General features: G+C 43.4%; 1 protein-coding gene across 1 annotated transcript in view; it reads right to left on the bottom strand.

Moving 5' to 3' along the window:
* LOC307124272 (uncharacterized protein) overlaps positions 1 to 15,668 on the bottom strand; it is a gene marked incomplete at its 3' end in the record, with an annotated part of 42,074 nt that extends 26,406 nt beyond the window's left edge. Inside the window, 7 exon segments of the mRNA XM_079813318.1 lie at positions 13,755 to 13,877; positions 13,982 to 14,104; positions 14,215 to 14,337; positions 14,453 to 14,575; positions 14,691 to 14,813; positions 14,937 to 15,077; positions 15,596 to 15,668. Coding sequence (XP_079669444.1) covers positions 13,755 to 13,877; positions 13,982 to 14,104; positions 14,215 to 14,337; positions 14,453 to 14,575; positions 14,691 to 14,813; positions 14,937 to 14,962 — 641 coding nt within the window. The 5' untranslated portion in view covers positions 14,963 to 15,077; positions 15,596 to 15,668.
* Between the last annotated feature and the right edge of the window lie 6,120 nt (positions 15,669 to 21,788).

Here is a 21,788-nt window from a genome sequence, read left to right as displayed (position 1 = left end):
TTTATTATACAAGTCTGTTATATTATATGAAGTATATTAAAAAATTAAGATACAATTTATACAAAACGAAATTCAGTTTAAAGAAAGCAATTAACTTTCTAAAAAAACAAACAAAAAAATAACAACATAGGTATAATATTTAAACATCAATATGAAGCAAAATTCGTTTTAAAAACATTGATTAAAATTAAGATACAATTTATACAAAACGAAATTCACTGTAAAAAAGGCAATTAATACTCAAATATCATTTCAATCTTAAGTTAATTTATGAGACGCGTGCCATACAACGCTAAGGCTATTGTCTGTTATATTGATTTCTTATAAAATAAGAAGCAACTATATTAAAAACATTGCTTAAAATGAAGATACAATTTATACAAAACGAAAACAGGCCAAATAAATCTTGTCTAAACAGTCTTGCGTCATGTTTTAGATTCAAGATTAGATTCAACTTTATTGTCATTACACAAGTACAAGTACAAGGCAACGAAATGCAGTTTAGGTCTAACCAGAAGTGCAATAGCAGCAAGTGCAGGATATACAACGGTTGCATAAGTGCAGGACATGGATATGTACTGAATATATATAAATATATATATATATATATATATATATATATATATATATATATATATATATATATATATATATATATATATATATATATATATATAAATAGAGATATGGTAATTACTATAAACAGAATTTACAGGTGAATATGTACAGTGAATAAGTATACAGATGGCTATTACTATAAACAGAATTTAAAGGTGAATATGTACTATGAATATAATATACAGATGGTTATTACTATAAACAGAATTTTACAGATAGAGTTATACAATCCAATTTTATCCCAGATGTTGAGCACAATATTGATAAAATTGAGAACAATTCAAACACCATCTTCCTTTCAGCAGTTAGTGAGGAAGAAGTAATGGATATTGTCCAAAAGTCCAAAAATAACTTCTCTATGGACTGTTATTCCATCAATATGGCAATATTAAAAAAAGTTATAAATAACATCAAAACACCTCTAACGCACATCTGTAATCTGTCACTTCAAAATGGTTGTGTTCCCAAGAAAATGAAAATTGCAAAAAGTTATTCCTCTATTCAAAAATGGCAATAAACATACATTTACTAATTATAGACCAATTTCATTGCTTCCTCAATTTTCACAAATTTTAGAAAAAATATTTAATAATCGATTAGAAAAATGTGTTGATAAATATAATCTGATTAATGAAAGTCAATATGGATTTAGAAGCAAAAGATCTACATCTATGGCTATAATTGATGCAACTGAAGAATTATCAAATGCATTGGACAATATAAAAAAATGGATGGATAGTAATAAATTATCTTTAAACTTAGAAAAAACTAAAGCTATATTTTTTTGGTAATTATAAGAAAAAAAATGGATAAGACGATTGAGATAGATGGGATACAAATTGAAAATGTTTCTGAAATAAAAATTTTAGGAGTTATAATAGACAATAAACTAACTTGGAAAACTCACATCAGACACATAAAAACCAAAGTCTCCAAAAGCCTTGCAATTATAAATAAAGCCAAACGTCTCGGTTACGTATGTAACCCTCGTTTCCTTAGGAGGGAACGGAGACGTACGTTAGTGACTAACGAATGGGGGTTTCGCTTAGAAGCCAATCATCTTCGAGAATTCAACAGCGCCCAATGGCAGTGCCAATGCCATGGGCATGCGGAATTTGCATGCGTAACTCCGCCCCACCTCGTGGGTATATAAGGAAGTACGCTGGCAACATCGCATTATGTCGCTGCTGCAGGAGCCAAGACTGAACTCCGCGTTCCAGGCAGCACAGCTGACGTGGAAAAGGAAACGTACGTCTCCGTTCCCTCCTCAGGGAACGAGGGTTACATACGTAACCGAGACATTCCCTTTCGTTCAGTCACTACGACGTACGTTAGTGACTAACGAATGGGGGTTCCAATACAACAACGCCACTCAACTGTCATCCAGTGCCCTGCGTAAGTGTGAGTACCCTGTCGTAAGACTAGTACGGACGAAGGACTCCCACTTATCACAGGAATACCAAGGTACACTGGGAAGCATATCTCAGTGAGGGAATGCCAAGATGCCTACCCGTAGGGAGGGCTTAAGAACACACATATGACTCGCTAAGGGCTGCATATGGAAGATCTCTAGGGTACCAGCCGAAGGTGGATTTTTAACCCTAGGGGTGGCAGGGACTTGCCAAGGGAAAGACACCTGCTCGCTGAGGAGGCTTACGGTGGAAATACTTGTGTGGGGGTCGCCGGAGGGGAACCATGCACACGGAGCACCTGGCCGGACATGAGGGTCTGGGCTCGAAAGGGCAGACTGAACTGATGTTGGCGTAAGCAGTGCTGGAGGAGCTCAGGGCTCTCGGGGAACTCACCTGAGGAAAATAATCGCACGTATCCAGTCCTTGGAGTGGAATGGCGAGCAAGCGAAGACACCTGAGCCTGGCCCATTACCGGCCACCCGTAGGGGCGAGTACAAAGTCGGACACTGGCTCCACTCGGAGATTGTAGAATCTGGCGAATGTGTTGGGTGTCGCCCAGCCTGCAGCTCTGCAGATGTCTGTTAGCGAGGCGCCATGCGCTAGAGCCCAAGAGGAGGCCACACTCCGGGTGGAGTGTGCCCTCACACCAAGGGGACATGGTCGGCCTTGCTGCTGGTAAGCCAAAACAATGGTGTCCACTATCCAGTGAGACAACCTCTGCTTTGAGAGAGCACTTCCCTTCCGCTCTCCACCATAACAGACAAAGAGCTGGTCTGAGGTCCTGAAACATCGCGTACTGTCTACATAGGCGCGGAGAGCGCGTACTGGACAGAGCAATGCCAAGGCTGGGTCTGCCTCCTCCAAAGGCAGCGCTTGCAGGTTCACCACCTGATCTCGGAACGGAGTGGTGGGAACCTTGGGCACATATCCGGGCCGGGGTCTCAGGATCACGTGAGAGTTAGCCGGCCCGAACTCAAGGCACGCTTCGTCAACCGAAAATGCTTGCAGGTCCCCGACCCTCTGAAGCGAGGCCAATGCGGTCAGCAGAGCCGTCTTCATAGACAAGAACTTAATCTCAGCCGACCGCAAAGGCTCAAAGGGAGGCCTCTGCAGAGCACTTAAGACTACTGAGAGGTCCCAAGAGGGAATGAGAGGAGAGCGAGGAGGATTCAGTCTCCTCGCCCCCCTCAGGAACCTGATGATCAGGTCGTGCTGACTTACCTTTTTGTCTCCCAGGAGATCGTGGTAGGCAGATATTGCGGCCACATACACTTTAAGGGTGGAAGGAGACAGCCTTCGCTCCACCCCCTCCTGGAGAAACGATAGCACGGACCCGATCGGGCATTTCCAGGGGTCTTCTTGGCGGGAAGAACACCATGTGACGAAGAGGTTCCACTTCAACGCATAGAGACGTCGCGTAGACTCAGCTCTAGCGGAAGTGATGGTAGCAACCACAGCAGGTGGAAGGCTCCTCAAACCTGCCGCGTCCCGTCCAGAAGCCACACGTGGAGCTTCCAGAACGCTCGACGCGGGTGCCAAAGGGTGCCCCGTCTCTGAGTGAGGAGGTCCGGTCTCAGAGGAATAGGCCAGGGAGGGGCTGTCGCAAGGAGTAGAAGTTCTGAGAACCAGGTCTGGCCGTGCCAATACGGGGCGACCAACATGACCTGCTCCTTGTCCTCCCTGATCTTGCACAGTACCCGTGCAAGAAGGCTCACTGGGGGAAACGCATACTTGCGTAGCCCTGACGGCCAGCTGTGCGCCAGTGCATCCGTGCCAAGGGTGCCCTTGGTCAGGGAATAATACAGGGAGCAATGGGAAGAGTCCTGGGAGGCAAACAGATCTACCTGTGCGTCGCCGAACCGTTCCCATATCAGCTGGACCGTCTGGGGGTGGAGTCTCCATTCTCCAGGGAGAGGCTGAATCCGTGAGAGCTCGTCGGCTGCACAGTTCAGGTCTCCGGGGATGTGGACAGCATGAAGGGACCTCAGGTGCTTCTGACTCAACAAAACGAGATGGCGGGCGAGTTGAGACATACGGCGGGAGCGTAGACCGCCCTGGTGGTTGATGTACGCTACTATGGCTGTGTTGTCTGTCCTGACTAGTACATGTTGACCCCTCAGCAACGCTCGGAAGCGGTGCAGGGCGAACCGTACTGCCAGTAACTCGAGGCAATTGACATGCAGAAGGCGCTGGGGTCCTATCCAGGAGCCCGCGGCTGCTTGTCCATTGCACATGGCACCCCAGCCCGTGGATGATGCATCTGTTGATACAACAACATGCCTGGAAACTCGTTCTAAGGACACTCCGGTCCGTAGAAAACTGAGGTTCGACCACGGGGTGAGAGTCTGTAAGCAGGCCCGAGTCACTTGTACCCGGAGCGTGCCAGACCGCCATGCCCATCTCGGGACTCGAGATTTGGTGCTCCATCACCTAGCCCGTCTGGGCCATATGAAGCAGTCTCATATGAAGCAATCCGAGCGGCGTCACCGCGGCTGCAGATGCCATATGCCCCAGGAGCCTCTGAAAATGTTTCAGTGGAACCGCACTCTTGCCCTCGATTTGACGAAGGGAAGTCAGCAGAGACTGCGCGCGCTCGCTCAAAGCTGCGCGCACATGGCGACCGAGTCGATATCCATACCGAGAAAAGACATCCTCTGCGCGGGGCAAAGTTTGCTCTTCTCCCAGTTGACCCGAAGGCCCAGACGGGCTAGGTGATGGAGCACCAAATCTCTGTGTCCGCAAACCTGCTCTCGAGAGTGACCCAGTATGAGCCAGTCGTCGAGGTAGTTCAGGATGCGAACCCCATGCTGCCGAAGGGGCGCAAGGGCTGCCTCGGCAATCTTCGTAAAGACGCGAGGGGACAGAGATAGCCCGAATGGTAGAACCGCGTACTGATATGCCCGCCCCTCGAAAGCAAACCGTAGGAACGGTCTGTGTCGAGGTAGGATGGAGACATGGAAGTAGGCGTCCTTCAGGTCGATCGCTGCAAACCAATCGTCTGGACGAACGCATTCGAAAAGGCGTTTCGCTGTCAACATCTTGAACAGAAACCGGTGAAGGTAACGGTTCAAGACGCGCAGGTCCAGGATCGGTCGTAACCCACCGGTCTTTTTGGGTACAATGAAGTACGGGCTGTAAAACCCGGAATTCATCTCGGCTGGAGGGACAGGTTCGATCGCACCCTTCGCCAGTAGGGTGGCAATCTCCGCTCGCATGACGGGGGGCGTTGGCCCCGATCATGGTGGAACGGACTCCCCGGAAGCAGGGAGGAACCTGCGCGAACTGAATCGCGTAGCCGCGCCTGATGGTCCGCGCGGCCCAGCGGGACAGCCCTGGAAGCTGAAGCCAGACTCCCAGAAACTGTGCCAGCGGGGTCATACGGAGTACAGACGTACCCGGTGTGGGTTTGCAGCGATGCAGCGTCACCGGCCCGGACATGGGAGGCTGAGGGGCGTCCCGGTGCGGGGGCACGGTTGACTGCTGCGTCCTGACAGAGGAGACCAGGGAAGGACGCACGTTCCACTGGGGTCTGCTCTGCCAGGAGGCTGGCGACAGAGTGGGATGCGAGTGGCGGGACCCGTGGGTGGCGCGCACCGTCATCACCGTACTCTGTGGGCTCAGGGATGGGAGTGTTAATTCTTTCTTTGACCAACATAGAGTGCTGCTGACCCAGGGGCCAGCAGCTGAACAAAGGATTCTCCCCCGGCCCTCCACCGGGGGAAGGAGTGGTCCTGCTACCATCTCCTCGAAAGAATTTCCCATCCCTGAGCCGTCCGTCTCAGGAGTGCCGCTTGGCCTGGCGTTTAGCGGGGCGCGGGGCGGCCTGAGGGGACTTGGACGCCTTCCTACGGATTCCTCCGCGACCCGGCCCAGGTGAAGGCTGCTGCTTGGACCGGGTGGGAGGGGCGGGAGCCTTAGGAGGGCGTCCTCGGCGTGGAGCAGACTGAGGCGACTGTGCCGGCGGCTGGGTGGAGGCAGCGGCTGGCCGCCGGGGCAGTACATGTTTTATAGCCTCAGTCTGCTTCTGGGTGATTGAGAACTGTTGGGCAAAGACCTCAACCGCCCCGCCGAAGAGGCCGGCCTGGGATATGGGGGCATCGAGGAACCGGGTCCGCTCGGTGTCCCGCATATCGGCCAGGTTCAGCCATAAGTGACGCTCCTGGACCACATTTGTGGACATCACTTGACCCAGGGAGCGTGCGGTCACCTTCGTCGCCCGGAGAGCGAGGTCGGTGGCGGCACGCAGCTCATTTAAGAGCCCCGGATCAACTCCACCCTCGTGCATGTCCTTGAGGATCCTGGCCTGGTAGACCTGAAGGATCGCCATGGCATGCAACGAAGCGGCAGCCTGCCCCGCGGCTCTGTGCGATTTCGCCACCAAGGTTGATGTGAATCGACAGGCTTTGGAGGGGTGCTTAGGATCACCACGCCAGGTTGAAGCGCTCTGAGGACACAGTTGCATCGCAACAGAAAGTTCAACTGGGGGGACCCCAGTGTACCCTTTAGCTGCCGCCCCATCGAGGACGGAGAAGGCGGAGGAAGTCGCCGAACGGTCACGGGAAGACAACGGGGACTTCCAGGACCGCGCGAGTTCCTCATGAAGCTCGGGAAAGAAAGGTATTGGGGGCGGGGACTGACGGGTGTCAGTGCGGGCTCCCAAAAACCAATCATCGAGCCTTCAGCGTTCGGGACAGGGTGGAGGGTTCCACTCTATCCCTAAGCTCGCGGCTGCCCGAGACAACATGGCTGTCAGCTCTGGGTCCGACTCGGGCAATGCTGGCGCGCCCGAAGGCGGCAGCACAGCCGAGTCATCATCCTCAGAGGACTCGAGCCCACCTTGTGATGCGGTGACCGACATCGCATCTTCCTCCGGAGCGCCAAACGAGATGCGCGAGGGGGCAGGAGCCGGCCCCGCGATCTGCGTCTGGACACTCGCGGGTTGCAGTGTGCAAGACGGGGGTGTGGCCCGAGGCATGAGCGTTGGGGCTTTGTTCCACACCGTAACCCTCAGGTCACCCTGACCACCAGCCGAAGTACTGGGCCTCTGGGACTCAGTAGATCGGGGTGTGGTAGAGGGGACTCTCACTTCTTTACAAAGGTCATGGAGTCTTGACCGCAACACCGCGATGGTCATGTTCCCGCAGTGAGAACATGACTCATCCACAAACGCTGTCTGGGCATGCTGAAAGCTCAAACATACCAGACAGTGTTTGTGCCCATCAGAGGAAGAAAGCAACCGGCCACACCCAGAAGTACACGGAGGAGACATCCTGAAAAGGACGCATCACGTGTAAGCTCTTTTAGGAGAGGAAGCTTCGCAGAGAACGCCGAAGCGCCCAGGGACCACACACCAGCTGTCTAGCGGACCACTGCGCAGATCAGCAGGCAGGCCGTATGATGATCACTGGAACGCGCCGTAACACCAACGCCTCTGGAAAGCTGCTCGTCTCGAAAAGCTGTCGAAGACTCAGATCAGGCTTGAAGGAGTGAAGAGATCCTCTTAGCTCCAAAGCAGAAACATAATGCGATGTTGCCAGCGTACATCCTTATATACCCACGAGGTGGGGCGGAGTTACGCATGCAAATTCCGCATGCCCATGGCATTGGCACTGCCATTGGGCGCTGTTGAATTCTCGAAGATGATTGGCTTCTAAGCGAAACCCCCATTCGTTAGTCACTAACGTACGTCGTAGTGACTGAACGAAAGGGAACCACTGTTTCTTAAATCAAAATTATTAAAAATTCATGACCTAGTTAAATTTAATACAGCACAATTTTTATTTAAAGCATTTTACAACTCATTACCTGCTAACATTCAAAAGTTATTCACGCAGAGAGAACAGTTATATAGTTTGAGGGGTTATGGGAACTTTTTACTACCAACGATCAGAACCACCAGGAGAAGTTTCTGTGTGTCTGTATGTGGAGTTAAGCTATGGAATAGTCGAACATAAACAATGTAAAAGCATCCATCAATTTAAAGCACTGTATAAACAGAAGGTCTTGTCTCATTATAAGGAGTGCGTGGTTTAATTGTGTGGTGTAAAATCATGTATACAGAGTCTGTGTTATCTTACTTTGTAGGTATTCTGATTACCATTGTTGGTATTGTTGGTATTACTATAATAGTATAGATCTATGTATTCACAGTCTGTGTTATCTTACCTCGTAGATATTCTGATTATCATTGTTGGTATTATCATAATTGTTACATGCGGTAATATATGGTGTGTATCTAAGGAATGTGTGTTTTTTGTTTTGCTATTTTGGGGGGATTTCCCCTTCTTTTCTTTTTGGAGTTTTTCTCATATGAATTTATATAAAATTGTAATGGAAGGTTTGGATAATGTCAATAATTAAGGAAGCACTACCTTTGTTTATCTTTGTATTTTTTTGTTTTGTTTTGTTTTAGTTTTTTTCCTTTTCTTGTTTTGTTGTTTTTCCTGTTTAAATTGTAACCGGGGTGGGTTTAAATAAGTTGACTTCTACTCACTCCTTTTCGAGCAACAGTTGGAATTGTGATGTTAAAGTATGATGAATTTAACTAGTTGTACAGACTAAACAAAATGCTTCTTTATTGTCTTTGTTATGCGTCTTTATATATTGCTCGAAATAAAAATAAATTCATTCATTCATTCATTCACAATGATATGTTAGGCTAAATGAGGAATATAGTAGTGGATTAAGGTAGTGCAATAAATTATGGACAGAAGCTATCCGAGAAAGTGTAAGGTGGTTGCATATTACAGTTAGAAGTACGGTGCAAAATGCAAATGTAAACAGTAGGTACTGTAAATAACAGTCTGCAGTGCAAATGAGCATAATCCAGTTAAGGTATGGTAGTGCAAAGTGCATAAGTAAACAGTTGTCACTGTAATAAACAGTCGGTAGTGCAAATAACAAAGTGAAGGCAGATGTGAGGGGGGAGAGGAGAGTTAACAGTATATGAGGGAAGTGGATCAACGGGGGTTTGAGTTCAGTAAAGAGACAGCTCTGGGGAAAAAACTGTTCTTTAGTCTGCTGGTCCTAGTCCGGTGGATCCTGAAACGCCTGCCGGAGGGCAAGAGAGAAAACAGTCTGTGGGCTGGGTGAGAGGAGTCCTTGAGGATGCTGCGAGCTCGATGCAGGCAGCGTTTCCTCTGGATGTGCTCGATGGCAGGTAGTGAAGTCCCTGTGATGCGCTGGGCAGTTTTCACCACCCGCTGCAGTGCCTTGCGCTCCGCAACAGAGCAGCTCCCATACCACACTGCCACACAGTTGGTCAGGATGCTTTCTATTGCGCAGCGATAGAAGTTCACCAGGATAGCCGAGGAGAGCTGATTCTTCCTCAGTGTCCTCAGGAAGAAGAGGCGCTGGTGAGCCTTCTTGACCAGGCTGGAGGTGTTGGTCGTCCACGACATGTCCGCCGAGATGTGGATCCCCAGGAACTTGAAACTGGAGACACGCTCAACCGCCATTTCATTGATGTGGATGGTGTCGTGTGTGCCTCTTGACTCCTTCCTGAAGTCCCTGATGAGCTCCTTCGTTTTGGTGGTGTTGAGGAGCAGGTTATTTTCAGTGCACCATGTGGCCAGGTACTGGATCTCCTCCCTATAGGCAGTCTCATCGTTGTTGCTGATGAGACCAATCACCGTAGTGTCGTCCGCAAACTTGACTATGGAATTAGATCCATACACAGGCTTGCAGTCGGCGGTGAAGAGGGAGTAGAGAAACGGGCTTAGCACACTTGTTAAGTGTGATGGACGTGGAGCAGGTAAATCCTGATCGAACATTCTGGGGTCTGTCAGTTAGGAAGTCCAAAATCCAGTTACACATTGAAGTGTTGATGCCTAGGTCTCCAAGTTTGGCTATTAACTTGGTTGGGATGACAGTGTTGAATGCTGAGCTGAGGTCAACAAACAGCATGCGTGCGTAAGTGTTCTTATTGTCCAGGTGAGTGAGCACAGAGTGCAGTGCCATGGAAAAACGGCATCCTCTGTGCTCCTATTGCTGCGATAGGCAAACTGGTGTGACTCCAATGTGGATGGTACAGAGTCTTTTAGGTGTTCCAGGACCAGCCACTCAAAGCACTTCATAACGATGGGTGTGAGTGCTACAGGGCGGTAGTCATTAGGGCTAGATTGTTTTGCACTGGCACAATGGAAGTGCGTTTAAAGCATGATGGTACAGCTGCTTGGGCAAGAGACAGGTTGAAAATGTCTGTAAAAACCCCAGCGAGCTGCTCCGCACATGCCCTGAGAACACGTCCAGGGATGTTGTCTGGTCCAGCAGCCTTGTGCGCGCTGATCCGGCTCAGTGCCTTGCAGACATCTGTGGAGGAGAGTGTGATTGGTGGGTCAGCTGAGGGTTTGTGCTTGGTGGCAGTTTCTCTGTTGTCTCTTTCAAAGCAAGCATAAAAGTAATTTAGCTTGTTCAGGAAGTTGACATCAGTGGCTGCGGGGGTGGAGTGGGTGGGTTTGTAGTCACTGATGGCCTGAATGCCCTGCCACATTAGTCGAGGGTCAGAGTTGGAAAATTGACCCTCTATCTTTAGCTTGTAGCAGTGCTTGGCCTTTTTGATCCCCCTCTTCAGGTTTGCTCTGGATGTACTGTAGGCTTGTGAATCTCCTGATCTGAAGGCAGTATTGCGTGACTTCAGAAGGAGTCACACTTCCCTGTTCATCCATGGCTTCTGATTTGGGTAAGTGGTGATCTGTTTCTGGGTTGTAACACTGTCAATGGTGGTATTGATATGATCCAGTACAGAGGAGATGTAAGAGTCAATGTCTGTGTGAGCACCACTGGTGGCTTGAGAAGCAAACACACTCCAGTCTGTGTGTAGAAACCTTTCCTGGAGTGTGGAATGAACCCCCGCAGGCCACACCTTGATGGTCTTCACTGATGGCTTCACACGGTTGATGAGGGGTGCATATTTGGGGGTGAGGAACAAAGACAGGTGATCTGACTGTCCCAGGTGGGGGAGGGGTGTCGCAACGTAAGCGCCAGCCATGTTTGTGTAAACATGGTCTAAGGTTTTGTTTCCTCTGGTGTGGCAGGAAACATGCTGGTGAAACTTGGGTAGCACTGACTTTAAGTTTGAATGATTAAAGTCACCTGCAACAATAAAAGCAGCTTCCGGGTGATCAGTCTGTTGTTTACTGATGGCTGCGTGAAGTTCTTTCATAGCAAGCTTGGCATCAGCATCCGGGGGAATATAGGCTGCAGTTATAATGGTGGAAGTGAACTCCCGCGGTAGATAAAACGGTCTACATTTAACCATGAGAAACTCAATGTTAGCTGAACAATGACTCCCAACAATAGCAGAGTTTGTGCACCAATCTTTGTTAATGTAAATGCACAATCCACCACCTCTGGTCTTACCGGAGCCATCTAATGTTCTATCCGCCCGGAGCGTGTGGCATCCCGCTAGCTCAATAGCGGTGTCCGGTATTCCGCCGTTTAGCCAGGTTTCCGTGAAGATTAGGACGTTACAGTTCAAAAGTTTCTTGCTGTGTGTGATGCTGAGTCGAATCTCCTCCATTTTGTTCACTAGCGACCGTACATTGGCAAGGAAAATGCTGGGTAAAAAGAGCCGATGTGGGGTTAGCCTTAGCTTTAGCCTTAGCTTAGCTCTCAGACCTCCGCGCTTCCCCCGCCTTTGTTTAAGATCTCGATGCCGCCTGCGAGCACTTTCGCCCGGCCGGGTAGAGTGCATGCCTCGGGTGTCCTAGCGATCTCAGGAAGGAGTCGAAGATTGTCCATAAAACTGTCGGAAATTCGCAAACCAATATCCAAAATCTCACCACGGGTGTACGATGTTAAGGCACAACTGTTCTGAACGAACAGACCCGAGATGAGCAAGAAAAATACAGCAAAATTGCAGAATCTGGAGAAACCCAGAGCCTCGCGAACTACTCGCAGCGCCATCTTAGGATTTGTTGCATCAGGATTTATATTTAAACAGTATTTTTGCGTTTAATATTCACAGATGCTAGCTGAATAAACTTAGCCTACCACAATGAGCTCTGAATCAGCTTTCCGTGAGGAGAATTATTCCAGGATTATTACTCAAAGCGATGTATCTGAACCATAGCTTCACTAGTTGTGTTTTTATGAGTTGATGTGTGTGCGTCAACGCATGGATTGCCTGTATTTGAATCTGAATGAGTGTGCGGTCCATGGGCGTGGCCGCATTAGCGGATAATAAGTCAGTAATGAGTCGACTGATATCTCCCACTTTATCTGATATCTCACACAGATTACATCATAAACATAGAATATTTGTTTTCATTTTGATTTACATGATTTAAAACCTGCCATTTCAAAGTTTCATTAGACATATGTCTCATGTTTGTGTGTCAAGTTTTTACTAAGCTACAGATCATTATCTGAAGAGAATAAGATTAGACATCATTGAGAGAGAGGCTGAAGATCACGAATCATGTTTGTTTCCCTTATTTTGCAAAAAGCACAACAATTTGTTTTTATTGTGACTGTACACAAAAATAATTTGAAACTTAACAGAATATAATGATGTATAACACTTGCATGAATGATAAAAAACGACAGTTATTTGAGTCTCTTTGGCACTGATAAGAAAAAAAGAGAGCCGATTGCGGCGGCGCGGCCGCCGACTCGAGGGGGTTAAACAGATTCAAGTGCAAAAGAATTATAAAGAACAATAGGTAACACTTTATAATAAGGTTTCATTAGTTAACATTAGTTAATGTATTAACTAACATTAACGATTGTTACAGAAGTTATTAGTCTTTGTTAACAATCGTTTAAAAATACAACTCCTCACTGTCAGTTCATGTAGAGTGTCCAGTACATACAGAACAGCGCTGCCAGGATCCTGATGAGGGTGACCACATCGCCCCCATTCTGAAAACCCTACACTGGCTCCCTGTCCCACTCAGAATTGAGTACAAGGTTTCCCTCCTCATTCACCAGTGCATTCATGGACATGCCCCCCTTTACCTACAGGAACTCCTCTACCCCCAGACCTCCTCACGCACCCGGTCTGCAACCTCACACACCCTCCTCACCCCCAGCACCAAGCTCTGCCGTATGGGTGATAGGGCTTTTGCTTCTGCTGCCCCCAGGCTGTGGCCCTCCCTGACCACCTGAGGGCCCCACAGACTACAGATGTTTTTAAAAAAGACTTAAAAACATATCTCTTTAAAAAAGCATACAACTGAAATGTATAATTTTACTTTTAATTTCTTAAACTCAATTTTAACTCTTGACCCTGTAGCACTTTGAGATTGTTTTAAATGTAAAGTGCAATATAAATAAAATTGATTATTATTATTATTATTATTATTATTATTATTATTATGTTAGCTCATGTCCATTAAATAATACAGTTATATAATACAGTTAAATGGTTGATGGAAAAGTATTCTCAAAATGAAATACGTAATAAATTCTTATTCACTGTATTTTGAAGTTAGTTCCCATGATAGTAATACAGTGCATGGTCATTATTGTTATATATCCTATTACCGTATATCAGCGCATGTCTAATTGCTTTTTTTTTTTAACAACAAGCAGACATTACTTTTCCTGACATTACAACTACAAATTTTGGTCTTAGGTCTGTACACATTTGTACTACATTTTATTAGATGTATGTTGCTATATAAGTAAACATTGACATTGTGCACTTATTTTATTATAAATAAATGTCTCACACTAGTTTCACTAGAGTAGTTAAATCACCAAACACATGCTGATAATCACCTGGGGTCAGAGGTCATGGATCTGTCACTGAATTTAACAGGAGGATCCATGGATTGATTGCTCTTCAGAGACACACAGCTGGGATCTGGAGATGAAGATCTCTGACTCCCCCTGCTGGAGATACTGAGGAAATATATGGTAATTCATCTTTGCACTGTAATTAAGACAATATAATTAGTTCAGGTGATGTATGAGTCTATTGTCTCCAGTACTGGATTATATCTCACCTGGGGTCAGAGGTCACTGCTTCATCACTGAATTTAACAGGAGGATCCATGGATTGATTGCTCTTCAGAGACACACAGCTGGTATCTGGAGATGAAGGTCTCTGACTCCCCCTGCTGGAGATACTAAGAAAATATATGATAATTCATCTTTACACTGTAATTAAGACAATATAATTAGTTCAGGTGATGTATGAGTATGTCTATTGTCTCCAGTACTGGATTATATATCTCACCTGGGGTCAGAGGTCATCGATCTGTCACTGAATTTAACAGGAGGATCCATGGATTGATTGCTCTTCAGAGAGACACAGCTGGGATCTGGAGATGAAGATATTTGACTCCCTCTGCTGGAGATACTAAGAAAATATATGATAATTCATCTTTATGCTGTAATTAACACAATATAATTAGTTCAGATGATCTGTGATGTTTTATGAGTCTGTTTATCTCCAGTACTGGACGATGTCTCACCTGGGGTCAGAGGTCATGGATCTGTCACTGAATTTAACAGGAGGATCCATTGATTGATTGCTCTTCAGAGACACACAGCTGGGATCTGGAGATGAAGATCTCTGACTCCCTCTGCTGGAGATACTAAGAAAATATATGATAATTCATCTTTATGCTGTAATTAACACAATATAATTAGTTCAGATGATCTGTGATGTTTTATGAGTCTGTTTATCTCCAGTACTGGACGATGTCTCACCTGGGGTCAGAGGTCATGGATCTGTCACTGAATTTAACAGGCGGATCCATGGATTGATTGCTCTTCAGAGACACACAGCTGGGATCTGGAGATGAAGATCTCTGACTCCCTCTGCTGGAGATACTAAGGAAAGGTATGATAATTCATCCACTTCTTTACACTGTAATTAACACTAAATAAGTAGTTTAGATCATATGTGATGTTGTAGAGTCTGTCTACTGTCTCCAGTAGTGGACAGTGTCTCACCTGGGGTTAGAGGTCACTGAATCCATCCCCTGGATTTGTGGGATTATTCATGGATCTGTCACTCCTCAGAGACTCACTGCTGGGTTCTGGAGACGCTGCACTCGTTCTCAAAGACTGACATCTTCCCTTTATATGGAAACACTGAGGGCATTACATTAACATAACATTCAGCAGACGCGTTATTTTTAAATGATTTACAGTGAATTCAAGCTAAACATTTCAGCACATGTTCCCTGCGAACATCAATGATATGAACACAACGAAGGCATCAATAAATCATAAATGAAATGGACTAAAACTTATATTTTCTCTTCTAATTTAACAGACGTCTAGTTTGTTCACCTAAACATAGCTTCAGTGGAAACACATTTATGGTTTTGCTTTACATTATAGTTTCGCTAAAGATTAGAACATCCCTGGCATTCTGATGTCAAACCATTAGGGAGTGTCAGAAAGATGGAAATACCACTTTAAGTAACGTCTCACTTTTCATAGATCAACAGAGACGACCAACTTTTAACTTTCACTTTTGATATCTAATCCATTTCATGAGCATCACAGTTTTTGTTCTTTTCAGTTCAGTGTTTGATATGATCTTATAAAGACAGAACGTCATATAACATCATTACACAATATTAAAGGCTGAAAGTTGAACTTACCGTGATATATGATTCTTTAAGGGGACGTGACTTTTCTTCTTCTTCTTCTTCTTCTTCTTCTTCTTCTTTTGAACTTAATGGTGGTTTGGTGCACTTCCACCACCTACTGGGATGGAATGTGAAGCGTTGATGTGGAAAGCAGGAAACAAAAACAATTTCTAACAATTCTTCTAATCAAACATGCTTTCTTTAGGGATTCTGATAAAGCTGTGATCACTTTTGAATTATTGTTCAGTCTTTAATGTTAAGCTTTTTTTCTTTCAGACACACCCTTGCCCACTTTAAAAAGTGATTTGTTTCAAAACTGTGTGTCCAATATGGAGTTTTGAAATTATTGTGAAAAATAAAAAATCTTGAGGACTTATCACCCTGGATCACATTACCCTAAACGATTAAATTACTTTCTTCAAGTGACCACGGCATGTTCGGTCAAGTCTGAGTATCTGGAGTATTTTTAAAATAGATGTGAGCAGAATTTTTTAAATGCCATAAATTGTATATTACAAATAGAATCATAATTTATTATACATGATTAATATTTATACTTGATAAATTAATAAATAACATTAATTATAGTCTAATCTTCAGAGATACTGAAGAGTTCATTTTAACCCTAAATCCAGCATTGAGGGGTTCAGTGAATGTGGTACTGAATGTGTATAAGTGTGAGTGTGTGTGTGTTGTGTGTGTGTGTGTGTGTGTGTGTGTGTGTGTGTGTGTGTGTGTGTGTGTGTGTGTGTGTGTGTGTGTGTGTGTGTGTGTGTGTGTGTGTGTGTGTGTGTGTGTGTGTGTGTGTGTGTGTGTGTGTGTCAGAGCAATGTTCATGACCTCAAGGTTAGATTATTGTAATGCTCTACTGGGTGGTTGCCCTGCTCGCTTAATAAACAAACTCCAGCTGGTCCAAAACGCAGCAGCTCAAGTTCTTACTAGAACCAGGAAGTGTGACCATATTAGCCCAGTTCTGTCAACACTGCACTGGCTGCCTATTAAACATCGCATACATTTTAAAATCTTGCTTATTACTTACAAAGCACTAAATGGTTTACACTGCATGAAAAAAGGTGTATCCGGACCAGTATACTCCTGTATACACTGCTGAAATTCGGAAGAATCCAGGAGTATACTGGCCATATAGGTCAAATTCCATGGATCCGTATATATCCGTATACATCCGAAATGATACCAATTCGGATGTATGTTGTGGCCGTATACTTCCATGCTACAGCCATTTGTTGCCATGGCAAGTTATCCCATCAATGTTTTTTCCCAGGAGACATTTTCACACTTCTCCTTTTCACAGCTTTGCCTTCTATCCCCTATTGGTCCTTTATCTCAAACTGGATTGGTTGTTTTTTTAAAATCACTCCCAAAACCCAGACTGCTATCGGAGGACAGGACGCATTGAAAACCCAGTCAAGTGACTTTATTGGTTACTTCTAAGGCTAAGGGTGGGCTAGGTTTTGTAGCATAGGGACTTGATTGGTTATAGGCCAGCTATGCAGATTTTGCTCATATATATATATATATATATATATATATATATATATATATATATATATATATATATATATATATATATATATATATATATATATATATATATATATATATATATATGCATATATAATATAGAACATATACCCCCCCCCCCCCAAAAAAGAAAAGAAAAATACACACAAAACTATTTGAGAAAGTCTAAAATATTTATTAAAAAGGTATAAAAAAAAAACATTCTTAAGAGCATTATAAAAGAACATTAAAACAATGGGGAAACAAAAACAAGTGAACAAAATGTATTTAAAAGGGATGAAAAAGTAAAGGAACAAATGTAAAAATATAAACAGTCCAAAGAACATTATAAACATATGTTAAAATGAATTGGCAAAGAAACAAAAGGAAAAAAAAGTGAACAAAAAGCATTTAAAGGACAGAGATGTAAAGGAATAAAATTCACAGTGTACATAAAAAGGAACATCTAAAAAAAAGGAATAAATATACAAAGTGAAAAATATAAAATGAGAACAATAAATTTACAAGACAAAAAAAAAGTGTATATAAAATACACATAAATATTCCAAGTAAACAATGTAACCAAGTAAAAAGAACAAAGAGCCTTATAAACAGACGTTAAAATGAATGGGGGAAAAGATAAGTGAACAAAATGCATCTAAAGGAAGGCAACGTAAAGGGAACAACAATACAAAACGTGGAGATCAAAAGCAACATACGGCGCATGCGCGGGTTGTGAGCGCGTTGTTTGTGTTTGAGCTCCGTCAAATTGATTCATAATCCTTGATTTTCTTCTTAATACTCGCTTACAAACGAATACTTTCTATTATTTACAGCGTGTGAACATATCTCCGATACGATTCTCTATAAAAAACAATCGGATTGCTTTGATATCGCTACTTATATCCGACATGCTTACTGTTATAAGCATGAGCCCCGTCTGATTGGTCGTGGCGGCGATGTTGCAACAATCTATAGAGATATTCTAAATGTTACCCAGAAAACAGGTCACAGGTTTAATTCATTTGAAGTACTAGTGCTAAATGTTACGCTATTAGATGTAAGAAAGAAATCTGTATTATCTCTAGCCTTAGCTACTGTATATAGACCTCCAGGGCCCTATGCTGATTTCCTAAAAGAGTTTGCAGACTTTCTCTCAGATCTATTGGTCAACGTCGATAAAGCATTAATTGTTGGAGATTTTAACATACACGTAGATAACACAAATGACGCGTTAGGGGCTGCGTTTACAGATCTATTAAATTCCCTTGGGGTCAAGCAAAACGTCACTGGTCCCACTCATCGTCTTAATCACACACTAGATTTAATTATATCACATGGAACCAACCCAACCGATATAGATATTATACCACAAAGTGATGATGTCACTGCACAGCACAGAAACCGCACTCGTTAAAATCACAAATGATTTACTTCTAGCTTCTGACCAAGGCTGTATCTCAATACTAGTTCTACTTGATCTTAGTGCTGCGTTCGATACTATAGATCATAAAATACTATTAGATCGACTTCAAAATTACACTTGTGTTCAGGGACAGGCATTAAACTGGTTTAGATCGTATTTATCAGACCGCTACCATTTTGTCTGTCTAAATGGGGAAAAATCAAAGATAACATCAGTAGACTATGGGGTGCCGCAAGGATCCGTGCTAGGCCCTCTGCTATTCTCTATATATATGCTGCCACTTGGTAATATTATAAGAAAACATGGAATTAATTTCCACTGTTATGCTGATGACACTCAATTATAAATTTCATCACGACCAGATGAAAACGCTAAATTATCTAAACTGACAGCGTGTGTTGATGATATTAAACACTGGATGACATGTAATTTTCTGCTATTAAATTCAGATAAAACGGAGGTGTTACTTATTGGTCCAAAAAATTGCCCACAAAACCTCTCACAATACAACTTTAACTTGGAAGGATGTCCTGTCGCTTTATCCATTACAGTAAGAGACCTGGGTGTTATATTAGACCGCAACTTGTCTTTCGAAAGTCATATTTCATATGTTACAAGAACGGCATTTTTCCACCTTAGAAACATTGCCAAGCTACGTAACATGCTATCTATCTCTGATGCAGAAAAGTTAGTTCATGCATTCATGACCTCGAGACTAGATTATTGTAATGCTTTATTAGCTGGTTGTCCTGCATCCTCAATAAACAAGCTACAGTTAGTCCAAAACGCAGCTGCTAGAGTTCTTACTAGGTCAAGAAAATATGATCATATAACACCAATTTTATCATCTCTACACTGGTTACCTATTAAGTTCCGTATCAATTACAAAGTATTGCTACTGACCTATAAAGCCCTAAATGGGTTAGCTCCAGTGTATTTAACTGATCTTTTATCGCCCTACAATCCATCGCGCTCTTTAAGATCACTAAACTCGAGGCTTCTGGTCATTCCTAGGATATCTAAGTCCACTAAAGGAGGGAGGGCATTTTCACATTTAGCTCCTAAACTCTGGAATAGTCTTCCGAATATTGTTCGAGGTTCAGACTCGCTGTCCCAGTTTAAAACTAGATTAAAGACGCATCTCTTTAGCCAAGCATTCACATTATAAATAAGTTTTATACTACAGTTAAATCGCACCAACAGCATTAATATTCTGAACAGCAGCTATGCTAATTATTTCCCATCTGCTTTTCTGTTGTTATCTCGGGACACTAGTCCCGAGGTAACTAGTTCGTCAGCTCCAGTTTGTATCCAGCCTCTCATGGAGACTTCAGATGCCCCTGTGATGAGACGACTCGACGCCTGTGAAGAGACGACTCAACGCCAGCGTTGTTATGGCCTAAAATAATACATGATTGATTAACTTATCCTAACATTTTTCTTTAACATTCTCTTTTCTAACATTTTTCAATGTACATTTATGAAATGCACTTTCTGTGAAGCTGCTCTGAAACAATGTGTATTGTGAAAAGCGCTATACAAATAAATTTGAATTGAATTGAATTGAATTGAACATGGACATCTAAAAAGGAACAAACATACAAAGTATACAATATAAAACGAGAAAGAAATGTGTGTGTGTGTGTGTGTGTGTGTGTGTGTGTGTGTGTGTGTGTGTGTGTGTGTGTGTGTGTGTGTGTGTGTGTGTGTGTGTGTGTGTGTGTGTGTGTGTGTGTGTGTGTGTGTGTGTGTGTGTGTGTGTGTGTGTGTGTGTCAGAGCAATGTTCATGACCTCAAGGTTAGATTTCATCACGACCAGATGAAAACGCTAAATTATCTAAACTGACAGCGTGTGTTGATGATATTAAACACTGGATGACATGTAATTTTCTGCTATTAATTTCAGATAAAACGGAGGTGTTACTTATTGGTCCAAAAAATTGCCCACAAAACCTCTCACAATACAACTTTAACTTGGAAGGATGTCCTGTCGCTTTATCCATTACAGTAAGAGACCTGGGTGTTATATTAGACCGCAACTTGTCTTTCGAAAGTCATATTTCATATGTTACAAGAACGGCATTTTTCCACCTTAGAAACATTGCCAAGCTACGTAACATGCTATCTATTTCTGATGCAGAAAAGTTAGTTCATGCATTCATGACCTCGAGACTAGATTACTGTAATGCTTTATTAGCTGGTTGTCCTGCATCATCAATAAACAAGCTACAGTTAGTCCAAAACGCAGCTGCTAGAGTGCTTACTAGGTCAAGAAAATATGATCATATAACACCAATTTTATCATCTCTACACTGGTTACCTATTAAGTTCCGTATCAATTACAAAGTATTGCTACTGACCTATAAAGCCCTAAATGGGTTAGCTCCAGTGTATTTAACTGATCTTTTATCGCCCTACAATCCATCGCGCTCTTTAAGATCACTAAACTCGAGGCTTCTGGTCATTCCTAGGATATCTAAGTCCACTAAAGGAGGGAGGGCATTTTCACATTTAGCTCCTAAACTCTGGAATAGTCTTCCGGATATTGTTCGAGGTTCAGACTCGCTGTCCCAGTTTAAAACTAGATTAAAGACGCATCTCTTTAGCCAAGCATTCACATTATAAATAAGTTTTATACTACAGTTAAATCGCACCAACAGCATTAATATTCTGAACAGCAGCTATGCTAATTATTTCCCATCTGCTTTTCTGTTGTTATCTCGGGACACTAGTCCCGAGGTAACTAGTTCGTCAGCTCCAGTTTGTATCCAGCCTCTCATGGAGACTTCAGATGCCCCTGTGATGAGACGACTCGACGCCTGTGAAGAGACGACTCAACGCCAGCGTTGTTATGGCCTAAAATAATACATGATTGATTAACTTATCCTAACATTTTTCTTTAACATTCTCTTTTCTAACATTTTTCAATGTACATTTATGAAATGCACTTTCTGTGAAGCTGCTCTGAAACAATGTGTATTGTGAAAAGCGCTATACAAATAAATTTGAATTGAATTGAATTGAATTGAACATGGACATCTAAAAAGGAACAAACATACAAAGTATACAATATAAAACGAGAAAGAAATCTATAAATTAAAAAGTGTATATAAAATATATGTAAATATTCTATATATGTGAACCAACAAAAGTTTAAGTATATAAACATAGGAATAAAGAAAATATAAAATGGAACAATTGAATATTAAAATTATAATTAGAAATATAAAGGATTTGTGACCAACTCTAACACAATGT

The sequence above is a fragment of the Gobio gobio genome (genome assembly GCF_949357685.1).
Source record: "Gobio gobio genome assembly, chromosome: 3".
NCBI classification, from domain to species: domain Eukaryota; kingdom Metazoa; phylum Chordata; class Actinopteri; order Cypriniformes; family Gobionidae; genus Gobio; species Gobio gobio.
Note: the sequence above shows the minus strand (reverse complement) of the source record. Positions and strands in the feature narration are given on the sequence as shown.